Consider the following 25,482-nt stretch of genomic DNA (forward strand, 5'->3'; position numbering starts at 1 on the left):
TAGAGAAGCCAGTACTTTCCCTATTAGCACAACACTGCACCCATAGATACAGGGTTCATCAACAACTGAGGAGCATCTACAGAATCATCAAGATTGGAAAAGACCTCTAAGATATTCAAGGCCAATCAGCAAAACAGCACTACAAGACCCATTTACACATTTTTTCAATATTTCCAGGGATTGTAAAGGCAACTAGGCAACTTGTTCCACTGCCTGACCACCCTTTCAGTGAAGAATTTTTTCCTAATACCTAATCTAAACCTCCGCTGGCACAGCTTGAGTTGAGTAGCATTTCAGTTCATTATTTCACTTGCATTTACCATACACCATAAACCACCAGTAAATATAGTAACTCTATGACTACGAAGAATTCCTTTCTGTAGTGCAACACAGGACACCTATTATCAAAAACAATACCAACATCTTCTACTCACATTCAATTACCCAACTACGCAGGACTGAGCAAGTTACTTCTGCTTTGAAATACAATCCTTTACAGCAACATATATCAAGAGTACCCAGTATGAAAACATCACAGGGCAGCCAGAGCGCCACACAGGTCTGCACACAGTGGATATGAAATAGGAAGCTTGCAGGGCAACTTTGGAACATGATGTCTCGTAGCAGTTTGTCTTGATTAAAAACAGAGGGGAAGGCAAAAAGGAGGACAGAACTCTTCTGGAGTCCCTGATGACTAACAGTGACAAGACATCTTCAAACAGCACTATTTTTCCATCTACATAGTGAGTGCAGGTTTCTTAAAAATAAGTTCAAATGATCTGTCTGAAGAAGACAAGAAAAACTGTCAGTTCTCTAGACACAAACTGGTGAAGCACTATGCTGTTCAAGGCAACTACTGCTTCACAACTCCATGAATGTGGGCAGGGTAATAAAGCCCCAGGGGAAAGAAGGGAAAAAACTGCTCTCTGAAAAATGGCAGCAATCAAAAAGCACTGTGGTAAAATACTACGGTAAGAGAGTCTCATATCAAATATTGATCCAGCTCCTGCAAACATGTGAAGTTCATGGAAGTCAATTTTCCCACTAATCCCACATTTATGCTTTAATAGAACTATCCCATGTTTTAGAATAATTTTCATTTTTGCTGCAATAGTAAAATATTTTCAGCTCAAAAACCAGACATGACTTTAAATAAATCTAAGAGGATTCTAAAAGCATGCCCTGAAATATTTCTCTCATCTCCTCTCTCCTTTCCTCCCTTCCACAATACTACTGAAATTCTGTTAAAAAAAAGCTATATTCTAGAACCCATCTTATCTTCTGTTAAACTGCATTTTGCTTGCAAATAGGAATGATTGGTGCAGCATTTAAGAACACTGAAATTATGAAGCTTTATGTTCTCTCCCATTTTGTTTTTCCTTTTCACCTTTAAGACAATTTTATTTCTAGAAAAACTCGATACATAGAGTACTGGAGAGCAGAGACTTCTTTAAAAAAAGGGGTTACAATAACGCACCCATTTATTACGCAGTTTTATTGGCACTGATCCTAATTAGACAAATGAGAAAACAAAGCAGTTATATTTAGGTCAGCCTCCTCATTTAAGATATGCACAACCTTTCTGTCTTCTGTTTGAGTTCTGAAAACATCATCTGAAAATGCAAGAGTGAGGGGAACGTTAGCTGACAAAGTTTTATGCTATATTAAAATGCCTTCTCATCGCAGGCACAAAATTCAGATATGCACCAAATGCCTGACTGTACTGCATTGTTACCATTGAAGTCAGACTACAGCAAAAGGATTTGCAAATGAATACATACTGTGGCTGTACAGCAGACTCATAGCAGGTCCAGATTTAAATCAAAATTCAGCAGAGTTGTAACAATTTTTCACATGCAGTAAAAAACGTGAAGTTCCTTTTGATAGGAAGTGGGCAACCCAGTCACAGCTGAAAATTGCTGCACTAGCATTTTGACTATTTTATTCTTCACTCATAAGCTAATACGGCACTAGCACAGAGAATCACAGAAAATTGGAGCTAGAAAGATCTCTGGAGGTCAAACCTCCTGCCAACTCCAGGAACCGATTTCAAAGCTAGGTCTGGCTGCTAAGGGTCTTATCCACTACAACTGTTAATACCTCTAGAGATGGAAATAAAACAATCTCTTTGGGCAGCCCACTCCAGTGCTCAGCTACACTTGCTGTAGCCCTTACACTCAATTCCCATGCTGCAGCTTGGTCCCACCACCTCTTTCCTTCCACAGGGAAGGAGACTGGTTCCATCTTCTATAATAACAACCCAGCAGGTAGGCAGTGACAGCACCTGGAAATTCCTGGAGCCTTCTCTCCTGCAAACTAACTGAAGTCTGTTTCCCTGCATCATGACTCCTAAATCATGTGATCCAGCCCCCAAGCACTGCACTCTACCCAGTCTCTAACTATTTCTCAAACTGTGGGCCTGAAATCAACCAATGGTATTCTAGACATGACCTCCTGATTGCTAAGTAGACAAAAATAAACACTGCTCCCTATCTGGCTACGAACCCTCTCACACAGCTTGTACTAATGCATTGGGTTACTCCTTCTCAGGTGCAAGAATCTGCTTTGGAGTCTTTTTGCCCCCCTCTTTTTCTTTTTTTTTTAAACTTTATGGGTTTTCTGTCAGCCCATTCCTCCCACTTGGGGCCCCAAGTAATTGGAACAGAACTGTTCCTTCATAGTCTAACATAATTTACAAACCTGCTGAAGATGCACTCTCTCTCACTGTTTGGATTCATAACAATGCTAAACAGTACCACTTTCAGTTCCAACCCTTGAGGAACACAAATGGTCCAGACAGTTCTCTTCCTACCTTTTGGCCCATCTATCTTGTCCGTATATCCCCAATTTGACTGTGAGAGACTGTGTCAAAAGCCTTTCTACAATCACGATCAGGGAACAGTGCTGCTTTCCCTATATCCAAAGACACAGCAACGACTTTCTCACAGAAAGCAATCAGGTTGGGTGCCCTTCCTAAAAGCCATAATGGCTCTTCACAATCATGGTCTTTTTTTACGCTTGGAAATTACTTACTCAAGTAAACCACTGCCTGTGGTCTTACTAAAATCTTCTCTTTAAGGACTGAGGAGACAGGAGTTCTTGGTGAAAGACACTTAGTAAGTTCCTAAATCTCACTAAAAGGTCTTCCCAGCACTTTACCTACAAGTTTCTCCTTGAAATTCTGCTCATTCTTTTACACTCCACCTCCAATTACAACCAGAATCTGCACCTGTGTCAATCCCTTGTCTTCATGAACCAGCTTATACTATGATGAGGAAGAGGATGGGAGTTCTGAGGACCTCACACTTCTGTGGCCTATCAAAACATGAAAATATTCCTCCAAAATCCCACTCATCTTTTTTTCCAGATCCATCCACAGGGAATCAATCAATAAATAACATGCTAAAGGTTAACAAATGACATCTCGCCTACACACCAAAGCCCTTCAGCTGTCCGTCACTGATAGACTGTATACAAAGGTGCAATTTGATAGCAATGGAGAACTGAATTCTATTATAGCTATTCTATTTCCAACTGGAATTTAATTTATTGTCCAAATGTCTAGTTTTCAAGTCTTTTCATTCACTAGATAGTCATTTCCAACCATTACCTATCTCATTTTTTAAAGCTATTGAAAATTTTCTTTCTTCAGCCTTCCATTGCTTCTGTAGTTGTTGCGATTATTCTATAATAAAGGCCATAAGCAAATAAATTTCCATCTCCCAAGACTTCCAGATGCCTATCATTTGAACTATTCTCCCACAGGTTTTCAGCTTTACAACTTTTAAACCATATCCAAAAAGATATGATGTCTATCTCATTCATTTTAAATGACCATTGACGGACGTGCATTCTTAGCCTAATCGCTTTTCTCCAAACACAGTTTTCTTATGCTCTCAGTAACTAAACACCACCATGCTACCTTGTTGCCCTTCATTTAGCTGTATGTTAACCCTGGCCTGCTCAAACACCCAAATCATGCTGCATCCCACCCCTGCACATAGGCTATCTCAGACAGCTCTTCTACAATCATTTCCAACATAAACAAGGTGTGAGTGTTTGGAGGTGGGGTTACCAGTTACAATTCTCAGTTGTTTTCTAAAATGGTAAATTCTAAACTCATGAGGCTGATCACTCTTTACTAAATCTCCTGTTTCAAAATAGCCACTTTGCTTTCACCACTGTACTTTTAGCATCATTATATTTCAGTAGGCAATAGTCATTATCCAAGGTTCCCTTTAAGTCTGGCCTCCTCCCTCCATAAGCCTTTTTTTTTGTAGATCAAAATCTAATTAGAATGTCCCTATACAACTAGAACCATATCAAGCAGTCTGGACTTAACTTTCTCATCTAAAAAAAGAAACTGTCTGCATAATTTAGCAATGCTTTTGACGACAGAGACACTGCTTCATTTTCCAACCAACAATGTGCTTAATACAGTAGCCTACTTCAGGACATGTTTCCAAATTTAACTTTTGTTCTCACTTCTGTTGTCCAATGAATGTACTACGTCACTGCTTCTCCTCATCCACACTTCATTATCTGTATTTTACACCTGAATGTGATCAAGTGCCAAGGATTTATTTTCTAAACAAACATGAAGTCAAGCAAACATTAGAAAATTTAACTTTGTGGAATTCATTTGAACTAGGATTGACCTACCCATTTCTCAACCTAGCCTTTCATGCCTTATTTGCCCTACTGCCATGACCTTCACATTTTTTCAAAATTTCATAGGAACAGAGCTGTTGTTGCTACTCTCAACATTCAACATAATGTAAATGTCTTTTGGAATGCATCACCAGTATCACAGCAAAGAAAGGATTCTGACCCCAGCATTCACCGTGCTTTTAACTTCCTGCAGTTTTATAAATGTAACACTACCCATAAAAAAAAAAATAAAAAACAACCAAACCACAAACAAAACATCAGTATAAAATGAGAAAATTGTATTTTAAATTATGTATTCTTAAAAAAGAACCACATGTATTTCTGATACCGCATTTCTCATCACAGCTGAGGTAGTCAGGAACTCACCCAAATTACCACGTATCACTTAAAGAGTGAAGACTCATGTTGGATCAGGTTTGAGACTTCAAGGATTTTATATGAAGGGGGTTGAATATTTATTTATTTATAAAGAGGGTTCTTCTCCAAGATTCATCAGAAAAGTGAGACAAAAATGAGAAAATACTATCTCAGCTACTAGCTATGTTCCTCAGCCTGTTTTCCAGTGGATGAATGGTCCAGTCCCCAAATGTGTTTCAAAAATATCACAGTTGAATTCCACAAGCAGGATACATATTTCAAAGTAAACATTTAGTTGTCTGACAGAGATGCACTATTCTTTAACTTCTGTCAGGGAAGTTAGAGAAAGTTTCACAATTTCCTACTTTATTTTCATAATATTGTTGCTCTGGTCTCTCTGAAGAAATCTACCAATTTATACCTTACCATGATCTTTTCTGTTATAAATTCATTCCAGTCTGAGTTAGTTGTATATAACTAATAAAAGACATTCTTTAGGGACAATCACAAGAATACATAGCACATGACAGCCTATACCAGTTTTTTGGTTGTTCATTGTCAGCATCAAAATCTCACAAAACAGTTATGAAACAAAGCTGCTAAAAACAATCCAGCAAAACTTATTACACACTGTCAACACAACACTAACCACAGACATTTTGCCATGGTATACCACTAATTTCAGTGTAAAAGAATCAAATCGCAATACCAGTAAAAAGGTCTATCTGACAGAACTCATCTTGGTACAAAGAAATTAGTGAAAGAAAATGCAGCAACAGAAGAAATATCCTAAACTTTGGATTTCCTGTTTTTTAGCAATGCTGTAACACAAAAAAGTGTTTATTTTTGTTTCTGCTTTAAAGAAATTTGCAAAATGAAGACTATGAATGCTGAGTGCTGTTCTATGTGAGGCTGCTAAGAGGAACCATTATGAGTTTCTCCAGTACAGTTCAATAATAAAGCCTTGCTTATTCTTTTATAAACAGTACAGTTTAAAACAAACACTAAACTTCAAGAATTTGTCTTAAATATTTCACTGGCACTTTTTAAATGTTTATTTCATTGGCCCTCTGTTATGCTTCAGAGAACACTTCACATGAAACATTTAGATGCTATTTCATGAAGCATCTACCCTGGACATACCACAGTAATTCATATACTCTACAGTAAATAGTTTCTCTTCAGCAGATCTGAACTATATTAGCATACCCAGTGAGTTCACATGACATGTACAAACTTCTGACATTCTGAAGACAGGAGTATACAGAGCACTACAAGAAATCCTTCCTGACATGCTGTCATGGTTGCTTTTAGTAATTTCCATACATTTTCTCATCTAAGCATTAACATTTCCATCACCAGACTTCCATATATCATTGCCTTACATTGACACCTGCTGGAAGTGACTGGGATTGTAAACCATTTCTTTTCTCCCCCTCCCATCAGTGTCTGATTTAACTCTACAGGCAGACCAGCAATTCTGCTTTCAGTAAACTAAGCACAAACATCTGAAAACATTAATCTACACGACTTTTTAACAAGCAGAAAGACTTACAATGTGTAATTTCAAGCAATGTGTCATTCCCAAGGCTATCACTGCATGGGTTCTCAATCAGAAAATGTATTTTAATAACAGCCTTTTAGAAAAATTTTTTACTACCCTCTGGGAAGATTTAAACTCAACATATTAAGTATGCAAGCATTTACTAGGCTCTCAGGCTAATTAGCAAATAATTATTACTGTAAAAGTCACTAAATAGTTGTTTGACAAACATTTTACAAACAAGTTTATACACAACAATGTGACTAAATAGGCAATTATAACCCATGTCTTTACACTAAATAAATAAGCATTTGCTTTATTCACGAAAGCAAACAGGCTGTTTAATGGCAGAACTGATAGACAAGAACATCTGAGGAATGTTTGTTAAAATAGCTTGTATGTACACAAACTAGTATCATTCTTCATAATGAAAATACAGCTCTTAGTACAGCTTTGTAAAGAGAAGCACACTAAACCAGCCATTTGAAGACAGTGTTTTCCCCATATGCCAGAACTTACTCTACAAGCTTCACTATTATGAACCAGATAACGCATGATACTCATTCCTTACTTCCAAACCCTACCATAGAGATGGGCTCTCTTTAACTTGATGAAATTTTTATATGAAAGTACATTTCAGATTGAAGCAAGTATGATGAGTTACAGTGGCTTTGCTTTATCATCAGAACAAGACATGATCATGCACTTTGGTTCTCACAAACCTTGGATGCAAAACACAGACATTTTCATCAAAAAACACAAGCAGTTTTAAAATGTCATTAGCAGTAAGAATAGAAAAAGAAGTTAAAAGGCAGACAAACAATTTCTATTAGGTTACATCAGTATATATACAGCTGAAGACCTCTCAAATTTTATAGTTTTGCAAAGTTTCAAGACAGTATCGTTGTATTAAAGTTTAATAATAATATCACAGTATGACCACAGAGGCATCAACACCGCAGTAGTATTAATTCATGGACTTTGCAGACCAGTTTGAAATTTATTAATTTTTTATTTTAATCTTGTGAGCAATCAAACTACTTTGAAAAGTGAATTTTACTAGGTATTCTAGATTATCACCACAGTACTAAGGTTCAGAACTACTGAACCTGTGAAAAAAACCAAAACATAAATACAGTCTTGCTGGAATTCGAAACCATCGGCCACCAAAATAGGTACCATCAAAAATACCAGTAAGTGGTATGTCAACATGCTTTTCCTCCAACTTTTCCTGATTTTTTAATTCCAAAAGAACTCTAGGTGAAGTCGGAATTTAATGGCTGCATATTAGTCTGCTGAACTCATTCCTAATTAAAAGTTTCATAAATCTCAAAAGAAAAAAAACACTGGGCATGGAAAAACACAGATATTCTACATAATGGGTAAACAGGAGTTAAAGTATCACATTTACCAAGAATTAACTAAGTCCCATGGAAAAGGAGAAGTGGTAGCATTAAAAAAAAAATCACTGAACATAACAATTTCCTTCCAGACACTTACATGGTGGGCAAGAGAATACTTTTTTTTTTTTTAAAATATCACTCTGACAAACAGAAGGGTTTTGGTTGTTTTTTTTCTTTTATGGCATTCTTTAACAAAACACACACAGGAGCATGGCAGGCTTAAAAACACACTAGATAGCCTAGATACTTTTGACACTCATCCCATGCTTACTTTCTTTTCTTTTTATCTCAGAAAGACAACAGAGTTAGCATTACACACACTCGAGATTTAGGGCTTACATTTCTTACCTTACAAAGCTTCTGGTAGCGGGGAGAAGAAACTGCCATCCTCTGTAAACGATGCAACAACACCACAACTTTCTGCAGAGAGGTTCTCACCACAGCCATCATTTTAAGTTTGCCACACTTCTGAAGACACCTCAGAATTTGCATTATAAATGAAGAGCAACTATCATTTCCTCCCGGTCACTGGACAATGATTTGCCAGCTTTCTGAGCATGCTCTCTTCCAGGACTGCTTTTGCAAGCTACAGGCTTTATACGTTTCAAAGGCAAAGGAGATTGATATAGCATAAGTTGGTCTCCAAAAATAACCCCACAAAACAAATGCAAAAAAATAACAGCCTTCACAGGTTCTTCTAACCGGTACTGCTCAGCTCTGCTTTTACAGAGGGCAAATGAAGTTGAGCAGCCGAGTGTCTGCTACTGTTAAGGAGTGCACTAAATAGCCAGAAAAAGGTTATTAATTTAAGCCTGAAAGCTGCAGGAACAAAAAAAGAATTCCTTCAGGAAGACGGCTCCAGTGTATCACAACAGTTGTTCTTCTGTAGTAGCTGCTTTCTGTCAGCAGACTGAGCATTTGCTCCCTCACTCTGGAAAAGGATGCTCTCATTCTCAGACTGAATGCAGCTCTGGCAGAGCTGTAGAGTGAGTGAATAACAGATTGTGTTATAAATCTTGAGAGAGGAGCACAGGGATACCTGCCCTAATTATATCAGCCATACATTAAAGAATAATAAATCACATAGGCGTTTCTCAAAACTAGATTACCCAATGCAAAAGGAAAAACCACAGGGGGTAAACCTCTTTGCTAGAGGTTTCTCTATGAAAACTCTCTTAAGGCTGATTTAGTAAAAGGGATCTCAAAGGATTATCACTTGCACCAGAAAGAAGGAATGTTTTTCGGGAGTCATTTCCAATTAAATGTTTTCCTGAATGACTTCAGACAAAAAAGAATAGGGTTTTGACAAAGTAAAAGCATAAAGTTGCATTATCACCCCTTTCTCTAGTCATCCTTGAATTGCAAAGAGCTAACATAATTTTGATGTTTTTCCCATGATAAAGCAGAATTATTTCTTATCAGAACCGCCAAGTATTCTGAGTTGGAAGGGACCCACAAAGATCTTTGAGTCCAACTCCTAAGTGAATAGTTTGTACCAGGGTCAAACCCATGACACTGATGTTATTAGCACCATGCTCTAACCAACTGAGCTAATTTAAGCCATCTAAGGATGATATCAGGACACTCAAGAGCATGGAAGTGTTTTGCTACTGGTGAGGCACCCACAATGCAACACAGCCAACACATGGTGGTGTGATATGTGGTGTGGTGATATGGCAGTGTAACCAGAGGCATCTACTCCCTATTGCTTCCAAAGGTGCTAAGATGAATCTACTTTACACCTGTATCAGAGGGGCTGCTGTGGCAAACGTTCAGGGAAGCCATTATCAACACAGTAAGTGGTAAGACACCCCAAGTCATATTATTTAATGGGCATATTGCCTCATGAAGAGGTACGTACACATTTCAAGCACATCAATCAGCACACAGGGAGGCAACAGCTATCCTGACAAGTTCATATGACCCAAAATAATGCAGAGCTTAGTGCACAGCTTAGTGCATTATACACTGGTCTGCCTCTTCTAAGGCACTTTCCTACCAATGTGATTGATGCAAGGTGCAGGTTCTGCATACAGGACATTTAAAAATTCTTCCCATCCAGTTCTGCTAAGACAACCTTTTCATCTTTAAGACTGAATCAATGTTTCTACCACTCCACAGGTAAACCCCGTTTACCTGTACTCTGTTTTGTTCTTATCTGTCCAGCACCAATGATGACATCATTTTGAGGAAAGAGAGCCTTCATTCTATTCTGCATATAAAAATCTTACCATCTGTATTCTCCACTCTACCATACTCGTCTTCTTCCTCTCCACCACTCATTTGAACCATTCCCTTCTACATCATTGCTCCTGGCTTACATCTGCTCTTCCCTCCCACAACAAATCTGTTCCTTTAACCTAACAGCTCTAACCTACCACTATCATTTGATATCCTGTTACCAAACACCTTTTAAGGAAACCTACGAAGTAGCACAAGTCCAAAACCACCAAGGCACTCAGAAACAACTGTGCAAGAGCTCAAGGCTCTTCTATATAAGATAGAACCCAGTTAATACACAAGTTTGAATCCAGCAGTGAGAAAAACTGCACACCACTAGTCATGTTGATTTTTATTTGCAATAAAACAAAACTTTCAAATTATTTCAAACACCTTCACATCTGGAGGCCCAGGACCTCCCACATTGACCCAGGACTACATCTGACTATTTCCCAGTTTAATTTTGGCATCTTCCTTCAAATTAGATTTTAACCTCTTTCATGTGGCTGCTAAACGTTTTCCAATGCAGACTGGAATTTTTGGCATTAACCTGAATGGAACCATTTAGATACCGAGACAACGAACGGACAAGACTTATGACACAATTATGGATTTTCTCCTTTTCAAAAACAAATTGCTACCAGACTCAAAGTTTGCATTATCTTCAGCGTACTGTTGCTAGCCTTAGACACCACAATGGAAGGCAAAACAAGCCTTCAGTGCCCGGATGACTGATGTAGAGTGGCTTAAGCTGTCAGCAAACAAGTTAGCCCCAAAATATAATGGAGGTTAGTCTTCCCATGCATTCACAGATGCTGGTTTAACAGATGACCCTATTTTGAAAATGCATGACATGTAACAACAGCAATAACAACAAATTCATTATATTTTGTCTAGGTTCAGCACTTTTTACCTATAATTTATCACACCTTAAACTCACAGAAAAGTTTTACTTCATGCACAGGCCTCGGGGGCAGAGGCACCTTTACACAGAGCAGAGAAAGTCACAAGCCCTGCATTCTTCTTAAAACCATTTAAAAGAAATTTCTTTACATATTCAACAAAGCACCAAGAGCACAACCACTGTTATTTTATACCACTCAACATGGAAAGAACTTGCAAGGGTATGGGCTTGATTTTTTAAGGTGCAGCAAGACATTAGAGCTTTGTTTTGTTTTCAGAAGTTCAACAAATATTTAAAAACAGAAACACTGATTTTGCAGAGTTTGCCATTTTCATGGTATGAATGCCTTCAGTGATATTTAAAGTAAGATTGTTAAGATGGTAGGAGTCAAAGTTCATTTTGGAAAACACTATGCTATGATAGTCTTTGATGCTTTCTATGGTAGCTAGAAAAAGCTTACAGTATAATGTAAGGTCACAGCTAAGTTAAGTGATCATGCTTCGTGTGGACAGTGTGTAGAAGCATAGAGTCACAGAAAAATATGAACAATACCAGGTAATGGAATGTTGAAAAGGAAGAGGCCATGTCCGAAGCATCTCCATCCACCTTCTAAATGATTATAAACCAGGACAACATGCACAGTCAAGAACTGGATATGGACCTTCTCTACACAGCCGGAAGTCTCGCCCAACAGTTCTCTCCCATTACACAACACAACTCTGGCAATTTTAACCAGATTGCAGGACAACAAAGAATAGCAAACAATCTTCCATATCCACAGCGCTTCACAGTTGCATAGAGCCAACAGAAAACCAACTAACCAACCAACCAAAAAAAAAAAAAAATCAAGAAATAACGGTTTTATCTTGGTGTGATTGACTACACAAAATGCAGTGATGCAGAAATAAGTCTATTTACACACAACACTGCCTTCCGTTGCTAGCTTCCTATGCCCCGTTTTAGGTCTTCCACCTCCACTACATTAGTAGTTGGGGGGAGGGGTGCCAGTAGAAAGTATAATATTAATTTCTAGGTGTTGCCACTACAGACTAGTCTCAGCATTTCACCACATCTCTACAGATGAGTTACCTGACTGACAAGAATCATATAAACATTGGTGAGTGACATGCCATCTTCAACAGATCCAAGCTTCCACAATACATTGTGCTCTTCACTACAATTAATGAGAACAGCTTGCTATCAGATACTTCAAACAGTCTCGTTTCATTTAAATTCAGTTCAGATATGTTCGGATTAACAGCACTACTAAAAGTAAACCCTTTTTTCATTATAAACTGTTCAAACCCACTTAGATCACAGATGACATTACTCCAAACCCAGAGTGCAAGATTTAATAAGTGGTGTCAGACTCCTCAGTCATTTTTCTCAGGTTTCCAGTCTGTGGCCTGTACAAGAAAGAAAGCCAGCTGCAGAGCTGCTGGGCAGTAGGAGAGGAGTCAACCCAAGTACAACAACTTCTTGGATTGCTAGAAGAGCAAGAGGAAAGCGGCAGGCAGAAATAGGATACAATGCAGCCCAGGAGGGCTTTACTTGGAGGGAAGTAGATTAAACTGTTTTGTTGGACAATCCCACAACATGACTTGGTTTAATCAAGCATGCACTTTCTGAATACAGTCACCCTCCAAGGACATTTAAGAGCCCTCAGTGCCACAGAAGTACCCAAAAATATGTGCTTCAAACCTTAGGAAGAAAAATCTGCTTCCTTCATACGTCTGACTTCTAAAACACTGTTTTTTAAACACCTTTCAACAGGCTGCTTTCCCCACCCTAGTACATAGCTTTCCTTTATCACACTTGCCATTGAGAAAAGGCATGAATAACAGCAGTATTATTTAGTTTCTCACCTGCATCTGCCTTCTGAGTTCCCTTATGCAGGTACTGTCCTGAGCAGTGTTCTCACGCTGGGATGCATCTGCCAGAACATTAACTGTCGTCTCTGCCTCTTGAAGCCACTTGAGGAAGCTCTCCAGATCCTTGTGTGAGGCCTGTAATGTCTTCAGCTCTGTCTCCAAGAAATTCTGCCTATCAACAGCTCTGAAAACAAGACAAGTGTCAGAATATTGCCCCATAACATACAGCATTATATACATCATAACGAAACTACTGAAAGGAAATCTGAAAGATATCTCTAGTAATAAACTATATATCTGTACAGTTTGCTTTATTTATATCACTGTTTCTCCGGTTATTATATCTATACCTACCCACAGATGTTCTGAACTGGTTATACAAGTTGCAGACCTTTTTAAAAAGACACGTAGAGCAAACTAAGTTATTCACTAAAAACCTAGATTTTCCTTTTACAGTATTAACATCATGGACTTATGCTACCCCAAATGGTAGAAGTGTTATTCCCACATGTGAGAAATGTGAATGTTTTTCCCAACTACAAAAATCACATGGAATAGAAGCACTGAGAGTTTGGGGGATTTTTGTTTCCTCTTTTACAACAAGCAGAAACACTCACATAAATTCTTAAAACTGCTAAGGGATGAAAAGTCAAATACCTGGTTCTCTCTGCTAGAAGACAAGACTTTTGACACTATCACTCAAACAGCATAATACACTGCCATTATAACAGTCAAGCCATGCTCAACATACTTGAATCTAAATAAAGATTGGCAGAATATAGTCCAAATTTTCAATCATCCAAAAGATTGTGTTGGTGTAAACACAAAAGTTTGTGTCTGTAAGGGGATTTTTCTAATATGTAATGAGATAATTTAAAATGTTTTAATTATATTGTTGATCAGCAACTTCAAAATGAGTTCCTAGAAAAAAAAAAATCACATTACTCTTCTGCATAACAGTTGTTTCCTTGTCATTGACATGAAATCAAGGGAAAACTATTATAGTCAGCAATTTTAAAGGCTCTGATTAGCAACATTAAATAAAGCATGACAAACTAAATTTCATCCATTTGAGGTTGTTATTCTGCAGCATTCTTTTTCCCACAATTAAGACAAAAGAAACAAGCTTTCCCACACCAGCGCACTGTACAGAAACCCCTAACAGAGCTAATAGCTAGAATGCTGCTGCTAAATAAGCAGAAAGTTCAATTTGATCTTTAATTTCAAATAAGACAAGGCTGAAACACTCAGTATTTCCATGTTTCTCCAGATAGGCCCAAACTTGTGTCTTCTGCCTCCTTCCATCTACTTCAGCTTTCTTACCTCCTTGCCATGCTATGGCAAAAGTATTGCTCAGCAGTATTAAGGAATCACTGTTTGTAACTGTGAATTTCAGAACTAGTTAAAATATTCCTTTTAGAAAAGAAGTTGTTGGTGTTTAGCACCATTCAGGATGACATATCAAAGAAGGTATCCTGGTTTACTAGCACATCAGAAAAGACAGATGCAAGGAAAAGCTGTTTTTCTTCAAGGACCATGAGAAAATCTCATGCAACCCCAATTCTGCCAGGCTTACATTCCCAAGTATTAGCATAACCAACTGATATTAACTCACTTGTTAATAATTGCTTTAACCAAAATAAGACACTAAGAATCATTCCTGACCTCATGTTTGTCCAAGTTTTGGCTACTAGCAAAATACTAGGAAGGCAATAAGCCTTCGTTCTTGCTTCTCACTTGGAGCCCTGGAATGCTTCAGCCACTCTCGAGAAAAGTAATAAATAGCATGCTAGGGATTACAAATATTTTGACAGATATTGCCTAGAAAAGATAACAAGCACCAGCTAAAAAATTAGAGCACGCCAAGGAACTGTGAGAAAAACAAAGTAAAAGCAGTTATGAGCTCCAACTTCAAAACCCTCTGCCTCTGCAGGGTTTTTCTTCTCTAGCAGGGGGTTAAGGTCAAAGGTGGAAGAACAGGATTGATAACAGAAAGAACAGACTGGTGATAAAGGTGACCTTCAAAGAAAAAGAAAAGCCCCAAAGGATGAAACACTAAGTGACCTAGATCTCTAAGTTTAAGTACTGATGTACTAGATGGGAATTGAGACAACCGGAACTTCACAGATAATAACATCCATTGAAGAATATTGTCTTCAGCCTAAAATTTTAATTTCTCAAACTTTCCGCTTGGTTGAACTTCAAGGAAAGAATGAAATCCTATTACAGTCCCATTACATATACATTGTCATGTATTTGAATTAAAGCTAAAAAACTATTCTTTCACTAAATACATACAGATTTAAAACTAATGTTCCAAGATTACATGTATGTCTTGAAAGAGGACATGTATAGCAGTAGCGAGCAACACTTTTACAGAGAAGATACAAATACTTTCACTGCCTTCCAGTAAAGGCCTCAAACATAAAATAAAAAACAGAATTCTGTGCTGCAGATTAACAACTACCCCATGCTATAAAAAGATGTCTCAGATTTTCAAATCATTCTAATAAAACTGGAGCAGCCTCAAAAGATGGAGGTTCCTTTCAGGATGCAAAAAAAAAAAATGTGAGAAGACGAAGAATTATTTTCAAATGCAGATAATTTAACACGGGGTAGTGGAGCAAACCCTAAACAGATTCTATTAGCAAAGACAGTCCAAGAAAAAGAAAGTTGTAACTATTATTTAAGTTTTCATGGCTCTGTTTCAGGTTTCTGTTCCACCCAATTACTTTTTTCAGATTTAAACTAAAAATCTGCAATGCATACAAGTGTGTGATCAAAAGAAATTCAGAAACTAACATCTGAGACAGAACAGCAAGTATAATCCATTACTAAGGCAGCACAAACACATAGAACGACTATAGTTTCACCTTAAAGTATAAAAATAGAACATAAATAGCCACTGGGCAAAGTATCCAATTTACACAATGTCAAGCTGGGGAGCTTCAACCTCTTAATGCCAACAGTTTTAAAATAAGCTCCTTCAACTTTACATGTCATGGTTACAGTCTTCCTGGTAACGTTCTTGTGCTATTCAGAACTGCAATTTTCCCAAGTGATGTTACTAAGGACCCCTTCCACAACCTTCAACTATGGGAACAAACTGGTTTTTTAAAGCATTATGCTATAAATAGAGATATGTTCTTATAGAAGCCATGTGTGCTCCACATATAACTTCCATATGACCCAACATCTGCCACAAAAAGTAAGCCTTGACACTATTATTTCTATTTCTTGCATTTAAAGAAAGTATAAAAACCCTCATCCTCTTGAAAATATGCTTTCACTGCACATTCCCCCCTTTTAATTCTACTCAGATAGGGTTATGTTGGGCAACTCCACACTCTGGCTACCCACTGGTTCTCAGAGTTCTCCTTTACATTCTGGCACTAGTTAAAAAACAAAGGAGATATTTACCTTCCCCAGGCTGCAGATTGCAAAACAGTAGCCATAGTGATAATTGAGGAGCTTCAGTTATACACAAAACACAATAGCTTATTATTCTAGACTTTAAGCAGATTCAAAAATAATTAGAGGCTTTCAGGCAGGAGCTCTTCTTTCTGGTCACCTTCTAGCAAAAACACTGCAAAGTCTGAATGTGACAAACTACTACAGAGTTGTAGTCTACTGTCAATACTAATCCAACAAGGAGCTGTTTTCCTTCACCTTCTAAATAACTAGGAAACAACTGGTCACATCCAAAACACAGCATAACAGAAGCACCATTTTTCCGAAAAGAAGGGTGAAAAGACATTCTACTCTGCTTCCTTCATTACCTACTTACTCAGAATAGTCCTGAGAAGAAAGACTTGGGAGTCTCTTGCTGGCAATGTGCACCTGCAGCCCAGAAAGCCAACCGTGTCCTAGGCTGCATCAAAAGGACTGTGGCCAGTAGGTTGAGGAAAGTGATTCTGCCCCTCCAATCCATTCTTATGAGACCCCACCTGGAGTACTGCACCCAACTCCTTCATAAGAAGGACATGGATCTGTTGAAACAGATCCAGAAGAGAGCCACAAAGATAATCTGAGGTCTTGAGCACCTCTCCTATGAAGACAAGTTGAGAGAGTTGGGGTTGTTAAGCCTGAAGAAGAGAAAGCTCTCAGAGGACCTTATAGCAGCCTTACAAACCTGAAGGGGGCCAACAGGAAAGATGGAGCAGGACTTTTTACAAGGGTATGTAGGGATATGACAAGGAATAATGGCTCTAAACTCAACAGGGAAGGTTTAGATTAGATATCAGGAAAAAATTCTTTACTGTGAGACTGCTGGAGCACTGGCATAGGAGAAGGCCTAGTGGAAGGTGTCTCTGCCCATGGCAGGGGGGTTGGAACTGGATCAACTTTAAGGTCCCTTCCAAACCAAACCATTCTATGATTCCACAAGTCTATAAAGTCCTACTCCTCTCACTCCTCAAGACGTAACATGAATTCAGTAGCTTTACTGACATCCCATTACAAAAGCAGGTGCTCCTTTTACAAGCACATAGACACATATACAGACTTTGGCTATCATCTTCCCCATTCCCACATAAACAGGACCAGTTTTGTCCTCTGTCCCTCTAACCACAAAGCACATAGTCTTTTAAGCTGCAGAGTCAGACACTATTTTCAGTGTCAATTGTCTATCAATATCAAATACTAAAAAGTATTTCTGCAGAGATTACATTACCTCACACGAAAAATTTATGCATAGGAAAATACCTCATTTTCATTAAGACATATCTTGCAGATGCATCTTAAATAGAGGATGAATAGAAAGAAGTTTCAACTAAGTTTTAGTTCCAACAGCTCAACTATTTTCTAGACGACAGTGCTGGAAGCACCACGGTCAGGAACCCAAAGTGCAGCCCCGTTCAGGGAAAGTGTCTATTAGATGAAAAGTCATAATGAATTAATGCATTGGAAGATCAAGCTGAATACTTACAGCCTTATGAAAAGAAAGGACAGCAACAAACTACAAATACATAGAGTATACATAATGAACAAGAGAGGAACTCTTCAATGACACTTAGAGAATAATAGCCATAGGCAAACTTGAAACTAAACATGAGAAATACCTTCTTTTCCCTCTTAAAAAAAAAAAGTCACATAAATGGGAAGCCATACAGAAGTCTTCCATGGTGAACTGTGGGAACTTCAACCATCAAAAGACCTTGACTGTAATTAACTAATTATGCACAGTAGTGCTAAATGCTGCAGCAGAGCAGAAAAGAAACTGCAATATACATGTATACACAGAATGAAAATTTAAGACACAAACTGCTATGCAGAGTGAAACATTGTAATTACCTTTGGTTCAGATTAACCCAACAAGCGTTCATTTGGTCAGTGGTTTCCTTCACTTTCCTTGAGTCATCATCACGATACTCTCGAAGTAATTTATTAGAAAGATCATTGAATGCTGCTACCGTGATGTCACCTCTATGCAAATCCTGTACTAAAAGCTAAAAAGCAATTCCAGAATGAGACAGATAAAAATAAAAATCAGAGCATTTTTCATATTATCCATTTTATCATATTGTAAAAGCCTCTTGGGTTTGCCTTTTTTTTTTTAAGCAAAATGGGCATATTTTTCATCTTTAAGAAAAATCTTAAAGAGAAAATCTACAGATATTAAGTGTCCTAATAAGGAACTAATCAAAACACAAATAAGTGAGGAGAAGTTATTTGCCAGAATCGCCAAAGGTTAGAAAAATCTTCTTCTATATTTTACTGGCAACAGAAATAAAAACATTTTAATATTTTGTGTAGCATGAATAAATTTATATTATGATAAGTGGCACCTAAAAGTGGCATAAATGAAATGTGCAGCATTTGATTTCCTTCTTTTATGTTTTTTCTTTTTGTTTTAAGTTAAGAAAATACATTAAATGTGTTTGGTTATTGTGGCAGGATACTTATAATGTGCCTTGACTTGACATTATGATGAACTCAAGATTATTTCTAACTGAAAAAAATATTTGCATGTAAATGTCCAGTTGCATCTTTTGGCCTCTGCACTATATGTCTGGCCATGGGCCTGCTTTCACTTAGGAAAGCAAAGTACACCTAATAGTTCTTTTCTAATTCCCTGTTCAGGTAAAGATAGAAAAACACTCAACTTCATTGTTTACTGTAAGAGCTATGGATTGGTAAGGAATTCTCACAATACCCTCTTCCTCCTTCCACACCCCTTCCTGAATGTGTCTACACATACACATATACACACATGCTTTTTTAAACTTTATTATAGCTCTGTTCTAAATACTGCACTAATAAGAGCCTCTCCTTGCTGATTTGTTTCTTTAGTTCTCATACTGTGCCACTCTTGCCTGCCCTTTTTCTGAGAGCCACCAGGACAAAGGACACTAGATTTATGGATTTATCACAGCATGTTTGCTGTGATATAAAAAGCATTAAAGATTGTATGGGACAAAAAAAAAAAGTGTTGAATAGCACCCATGAGAAGCGAAATTCAGGATGACTTTAAATAGCAGATTTACTAAACTACTGTTAAGAGATTTCTATGAAGTAAATTCTGTGGCTGTATCACTAAACTTTAATCGGTCTACGGTTCAAGCTTTTTGCATAGTAACATTTATTTGATGCAGCACTATACTCATTTCAACTAAGCTTTCAAACACACACATGCACACATGCCACCTGTTCCCCTGCCAGAATGTGATTCTTTAATATATTCTAATATATTGAAAAATACAGACAATTTAGAATATATCATACTCAAAAAGAGGCAGAATTGCCAAAACAGTGCTACAACTAAATTGTACATTCACTCATCAATTGAATCCAGAAGCATTACACAGTCTGAGGAATCTGGTCTGGAAAAAGATACGTGTAAGTGGTCTTACTTTGTTCTCTGAAATCTGTCTGGTAAGCACCTCTTTCGAGGTCTGCAGGAGCATGCGCAGACGGATCTCACACTGCTCCATGAGGTGTTCCATTTCTTGCCTCTGCTCATGCCACTGCATGCTGTCAGCCAGCATATGCTTCAGTTGCTGCTGCCGCCTTTCCACGCCATGCTGAGTACTGTCCCACTGGTTCTTCAGTTTCTCCACTGTGTAGGACAATACAGAACATGAAAAAAACGAGGCAAACGAACAAGTAGCCATACACACAATTCTTGGGACAAAGGGCAATAATATAACTCATTTTCAAATACAGTAGTTTTCATACTCAGTATTTTAGTTCACCATGTAGTTCACATATTTACAGAAGCAAATGAAAAATGCAGGTGTTTGGATTCCTGTTTTTTAAGCAGGTCAGCAGACAAGCAACAATTATTATTTCTGGAACATTTCAAATGCATTATTTTACTTTTTAAGTACATGTGGAAAGCAAGTCTGCTGCAGCTGCACTGCAGAGATATGACAGCAACAGGGCTCCAAGGAGCACAATTTTAGGGTGATAGGACCAGCAAGTCCTCTTTGTGCATCTGTAAATTAAACCAGGCCAAATAAACAAGTAAATAAATACTTGGATAGCTTGGATTAAATATTCCAGACTACTGTGTGTTGAAGGCATTCTAGTGTCATGTGTTCTACAATTCTGGCCAAGGCAGAAACACTCCACCAACAACCTACTTCGGCAATTTAATTCCACCACAGGTTTCTACAGGCTTATGTAGATGACACAGCAGAACAGAGAACTTATTGATCACATCCCATTTCCTTCAAGTATCCCATTCCTCTCTCAATAAATAGTTACATTAGATGATGGATAAACACACTTTAGCCTTTAATAAACAAGGAGTTAAAAAGACAACATTAAGGTCTAGAACAAAAATAGTGCATCACAAAAAGCAGTGAATCTGTCTTTGGAGAGAAATGCATTGCATCATATCTTTTCCTGAATACGTACAGATCATAAAAAAAGTGTATTACTTGAAAGTTTATAGAGGCAGAAACAGGTTTCCCTATTACCTGTCATGACAATTACAGGGAACAAATTATATCACTAAAGAATGTGATAAAAAAGAATGTGTGAAAAAAGTAAATGCAAAAAAGCAAAACCAAAAAAACCTAAATGGATTTCTCTGTACGCTGAGCAGCAAGAGGTAGGCAGTATGCGAGACATCCAATGTATTTATGTTAACAGTAAGTATGCAATTTTATGAGAAAACTAACACTCTTGACACTCAAGTCACTTCAACTTTCCATAAAGTAAAAATGCCAAAGGTTGTGCTTAAGTTAAAACCATTTAAGTGAATTTTACATTTTTTTAACTTTTTGCAATTATACAAAGCCATTATGCCTGATCTGCTTCAGAAAATCTCTTAACTTTAATACATTCAACAATATTCTGTTTAGTTTCACAAAGCTTTCAAAGACTGTGGCAGTAAAGTCCACTTGTCAGAGCAAATATTACTGGTGGACAAACCTAATAATCTGTGCAATATAGATTCATCAATTTCAACCCACAGGTACCTTCTGGATTAATTTTCAGGCATGATATAGGTCATGCTGAAGAAGAACTTAAAAGAAAGCTTCAGTAACCCAACAGTAAATAATAGCATGATTTTTACTTTTAAAAATGTTACTATATTAGATAAAGAGTATGTTCAAAAGAAACCAGCAGCTGCTGGGAGAGATCAGTAGTTTCACCAAAACAGCAAAAGCAAAAAACAGCAGGAGTGGAAGAAAGACTTATCACCCTGTGTGCTGGCTAATGAACTGCAGAGAAAAGCCTCAAGTGCTTAGGCTCTTCTTATAAAGCCGGAAGGAAAAAACATAGCCCTGAGAAATAGCTGTCCACAACAGCAACTTGGTCGAAATAGATATTTTATGTTTACATAGTATTATTATTATTACGGAAAGAATACTTCATATACTTTTTCTTATTAATGGCCAGGTTAACCTTTCTCTCTGCACTGCTGATGTATTTACCCTTTTTTCAGTCTCCAGCAAAACAGGACATAAAAAGTTAAATTCTTGGCAGTCTCAAGATTCAGTGCGTTCAATAGGTTAAGTTCATAGAAAAAGTTGTCAAGGGCACCAGTCTGACATCAAAGGCAGATGGACTGGAAAGAATTCCCAATGAGACTGTTTTTTCAACTCCCAGTGACCGCGCAGCATCCGAGAGGGAAGTTCCAGAAAAAGAAGCTTTTCTCAGTTTTTCACTATTTGAGAAATTAAACTTCCTCTAACAACATACAGCAGACTCACAGAAGTCTGTACATTCCACAGACATCAGTATATTCCACTCAGTGTTTAAACACTGAGGTGCATTAAAGCAGTCCTGAACTTCACTTTTCAAAAAACAAACTTATTTACAAATGTCAGCAGCAACAAAACCTTCTTTTTTTTTTTCATGTTGCATGACAGGCAGGAAATCTTTGCACACATCTAAGGTATCTACTGAAAGCTTCATCCACGGCAGCATATACAGCTTCTCTTTTCCCACCTTGGATGGGCATGACTACAGAGGAACACAAATTTTCAACATACAGTTCCTTTATTTCTTCTTCAGCTTTTCCAAAGAATCAGGAATCTTTTGTGACTGACCAGCTGTCCCCTTGTTGACCAACTCCCATGGTTATTATTCTCCTCCCCTCAAGTTTCCACCGGACCCCTAGTTCTGAGCAACTACAAAACTAAGTTGCTTCCTTGAATCTTACTCCCCCTACCAGTCCACAGAGTCCTGTCAACCTCAGACAGCAGATGCCATCTCATCAGACCCCCAGAAAAACCATCCATCTGCGGGCTTTCTATCTGACCCTGTCGTCTCCATCAAGTCTTACAGACACTAAAGAAATTCGTGTAGACATAAGTAAAGGAAAACTACATTGCAGAGGAGAACCTTTAAATTGGAAATTCAATTTTCAAGTACATGTCAGTGACTTAAAATCTCTACTAGCTCTTGGCCAACAATTTTCAAAGTACGGACACAAAGTTATTGACCTAAATCAACATATTCCTGTTTTTTTTCATGTCCAGTGCCTCAAAGCTCAACAAAAATAAAGATACACTATTAGCTCCATTACTCAATAAACAAAATTCTCATCCCTGCGTCTGTGGCTGTCAAGTTCTCAAATAATGTACAAGATATTTTGAAATCCCAGCAAAAATATTTTCCTTTGAACTTGAAAAAATGGCCCGTCAAGAAAACAAGTGGTAACTCTCGTTCTAGGATTTTCATTAGACAGTTTAAGTGAAAGCCACTTAACTGCTAAGTTTTCTTTTTTTTTCCAAGGAAGGTAACTTCCACTAGGGTCAAAATCAAGAATTTAAGAAAAAAGATATGAAGAAACTTACTTTTTTCTGTGATCTCTGTCCTCATGTCTGCACTAGAAGTTTTATTTTTCAAATTCTGAGCCAATGTAAAAACAGAATCAAGCTGAGGGTGACGATGGTCCATATCTGCATTTGTTATCTGTTGAGAATTAGGACATGATTTAAGCCCAAAAAGTAGAATTTAGTTAACTTTACCTGTATTACTTGTAAATTAAAATAACCACATGTGTCTCCACAAGTATATGCCTGGTCTTATCATTATTGTAAAACCTGAATTGTTACAGTATTATAGCACTGCTTTAAAAAGCAAAAATATTCTAAATTGCAGCTACTGAAAATCCAGAGGTGAAAGTTAACCTGTACAAACCACACAGTTATCACAGTCATTGCACAATATTTTCTAGTGTCTGTTTTTCACTCTTCCATAACTTATTTTCCTCCTTCCAAGCTCTCCTCATTTATATATATGAGAGGTAGCAGTGGAGGGGGGGAAGATGGAGAAGGAAAAGGACAGGAAGGAACAATCAGACTATATAATGTATAAAACACAGTTATTTCACTATGGTATGTGCCAGAAGCTCATATTACAAATATTACACAGTTAAAAGAAAGTGTTTCCAAAGATACTGTACATCACATTATTTCAAATTCCAAATTATGTTAGACATTCACAAAATCAGTTTAGCACTTGTTTAGCCTGCAGCTTCTACTCTACAGTTATTCATGTTAATTGATATCAAGGCAAATAAAATGAACCTTAACAGCTGCATATATCTCACAAATACTGCCCTCGGTCATGGCTCAGCATAGCATGAGCTATCAACAGAAACAAACATTTACATCATAAGCATTTATGCTACAACTTTTAATCATTTTAGCATGTCTCTGGAAATCAGTTTAGTCTAACTACAGCACACCAAAACTCATTAGAAACCTATAAAGAGTGAATCATAAAGGTCACCCTTCAAGCAATCATGATGCTGCTCCAAAGTCTTCAATGTAAGTTAACTATAAAATCCCCAAAAGGTGCCATTTTCAGGAGGTAGTCTCCATTTTCTTTGTTTTAAACAAAAAAAATAGCAGTGCTTATCTCGCATAGGGACACAAGAATTAACAGGAAATAGTGTAATAACAGCACTTAAAGTGCAACTTTCAGGTTATGCGTTTTGTTGCAGTCAGGGGGGTTTTTTTCCCCGTTTTTAAACACGTTATTGCTTTTAATTTCTTTACTTAATATAAAAACTATTAAAACGTGAGACAATTTTCTATTAGCCTTCACAACAGCACATACTTTCATTCGTGCAATAGTCCGATTGATTTCTTCAGTATTTCCCACAGTGACTATGTTTGACTTGAGCATCTGGTCAATCAATACCAACCAGTCAGCCAGCTCACTTCTAGTTTTGTCCAGATCAGCAGGTGCAGAAAGTTCCAAAGCCTGCTGCATCTGAACAGGAATTTCCAATGAACAAGATGCTAGCACCACCTTTTGGATATCTGAAACAGAGTTTAGGGGTTCTGTTATAAAAAAAGAAGTCATGGCCACACATGCAGTTCTGGCAATTACATGGATTTTTTCTAATTCCTATAAATATGCAATAGCATCTACAGGAAAAGCACAGGGAAAACTGTACTCTAACAAACAGAAACAAAGTAATCAGAAGTTCCTTTTGCCCCTTTAAGGCTTTTCTTTTTTTTTTTTACTGCATGCCAAAGAGTCAGTCAAATGATTCAGCGTGAATTCAAAACAAGATGAAAACTCGCAAAGACAAAATTACATTACATTTAACAGAATGGAGCTAAATACTCTTTGACACAAAAGGGAACTGACCCTTACTAAGCATAAGAAACTCAATACTTTCAAGATAAATGTCTAAAATTGCCTTCCTCACTTTTGTATTATGCAGCAGAAAGGTCTTTGCCACTCTTGGTTCAGAATTCACTCAAGCGCAAGTCAGTCAAGTTTCCGCAATAAGTGCTTCATGGATTTGGCAATACAAAACTGTCTTAAGAAGGGACAGATGCCTATTCAGTCTGACAAGTTCAGCCACAACCTTTCTACCTTTTTAATCTGACACTGCAAAGAAGTGAGGGATGAGTTGAACAGTAAAATTCACTCCAGAAGTTGTGTCCCAGTTCCAAGAAACATTAAGTTACATCAAGCTGGATCATCAGTACTTCACACTTCCCTCAAACAATGAAACACAGGAGCTTTACCTAACAAACACCTTGTATGAAAGAAAAATAAGCTGAATCAAGGCTTTGAAAGGATTACGCAAAA

At 37.5% G+C, this 25,482-nt stretch overlaps 1 protein-coding gene across 5 annotated transcripts in view; it reads right to left on the bottom strand.

Moving 5' to 3' along the window:
• The window catches only part of UTRN (utrophin), a 363,103-nt gene that overhangs the window by 188,433 nt on the left and 149,188 nt on the right, over positions 1-25,482 (bottom strand). For 4 of the 5 annotated variants that reach the window (XM_027631971.1, XM_027631965.1, XM_027631979.1 and 1 more), the window contains 5 exons: positions 24,493-24,698; positions 23,223-23,340; positions 19,821-20,026; positions 18,262-18,416; positions 12,964-13,153 (listed from right to left, as the gene is read on the bottom strand). In XM_027631971.1, coding sequence (XP_027487772.1) covers positions 12,964-13,153; positions 18,262-18,416; positions 19,821-20,026; positions 23,223-23,340; positions 24,493-24,698 — 875 coding nt within the window. Of the gene's footprint in view, positions 1-8,322; positions 8,777-12,963; positions 13,154-18,261; positions 18,417-19,820; positions 20,027-23,222; positions 23,341-24,492; positions 24,699-25,482 lie in introns of those variants that run through there. The other variant, XM_027631985.1, reaches the window with a different exon arrangement.

Source organism: Corapipo altera, unplaced genomic scaffold (assembly GCF_003945725.1).
Source record: "Corapipo altera isolate COAL_440 unplaced genomic scaffold, ASM394572v1 2b, whole genome shotgun sequence".
NCBI classification, from domain to species: Eukaryota; Metazoa; Chordata; class Aves; order Passeriformes; family Pipridae; genus Corapipo; species Corapipo altera.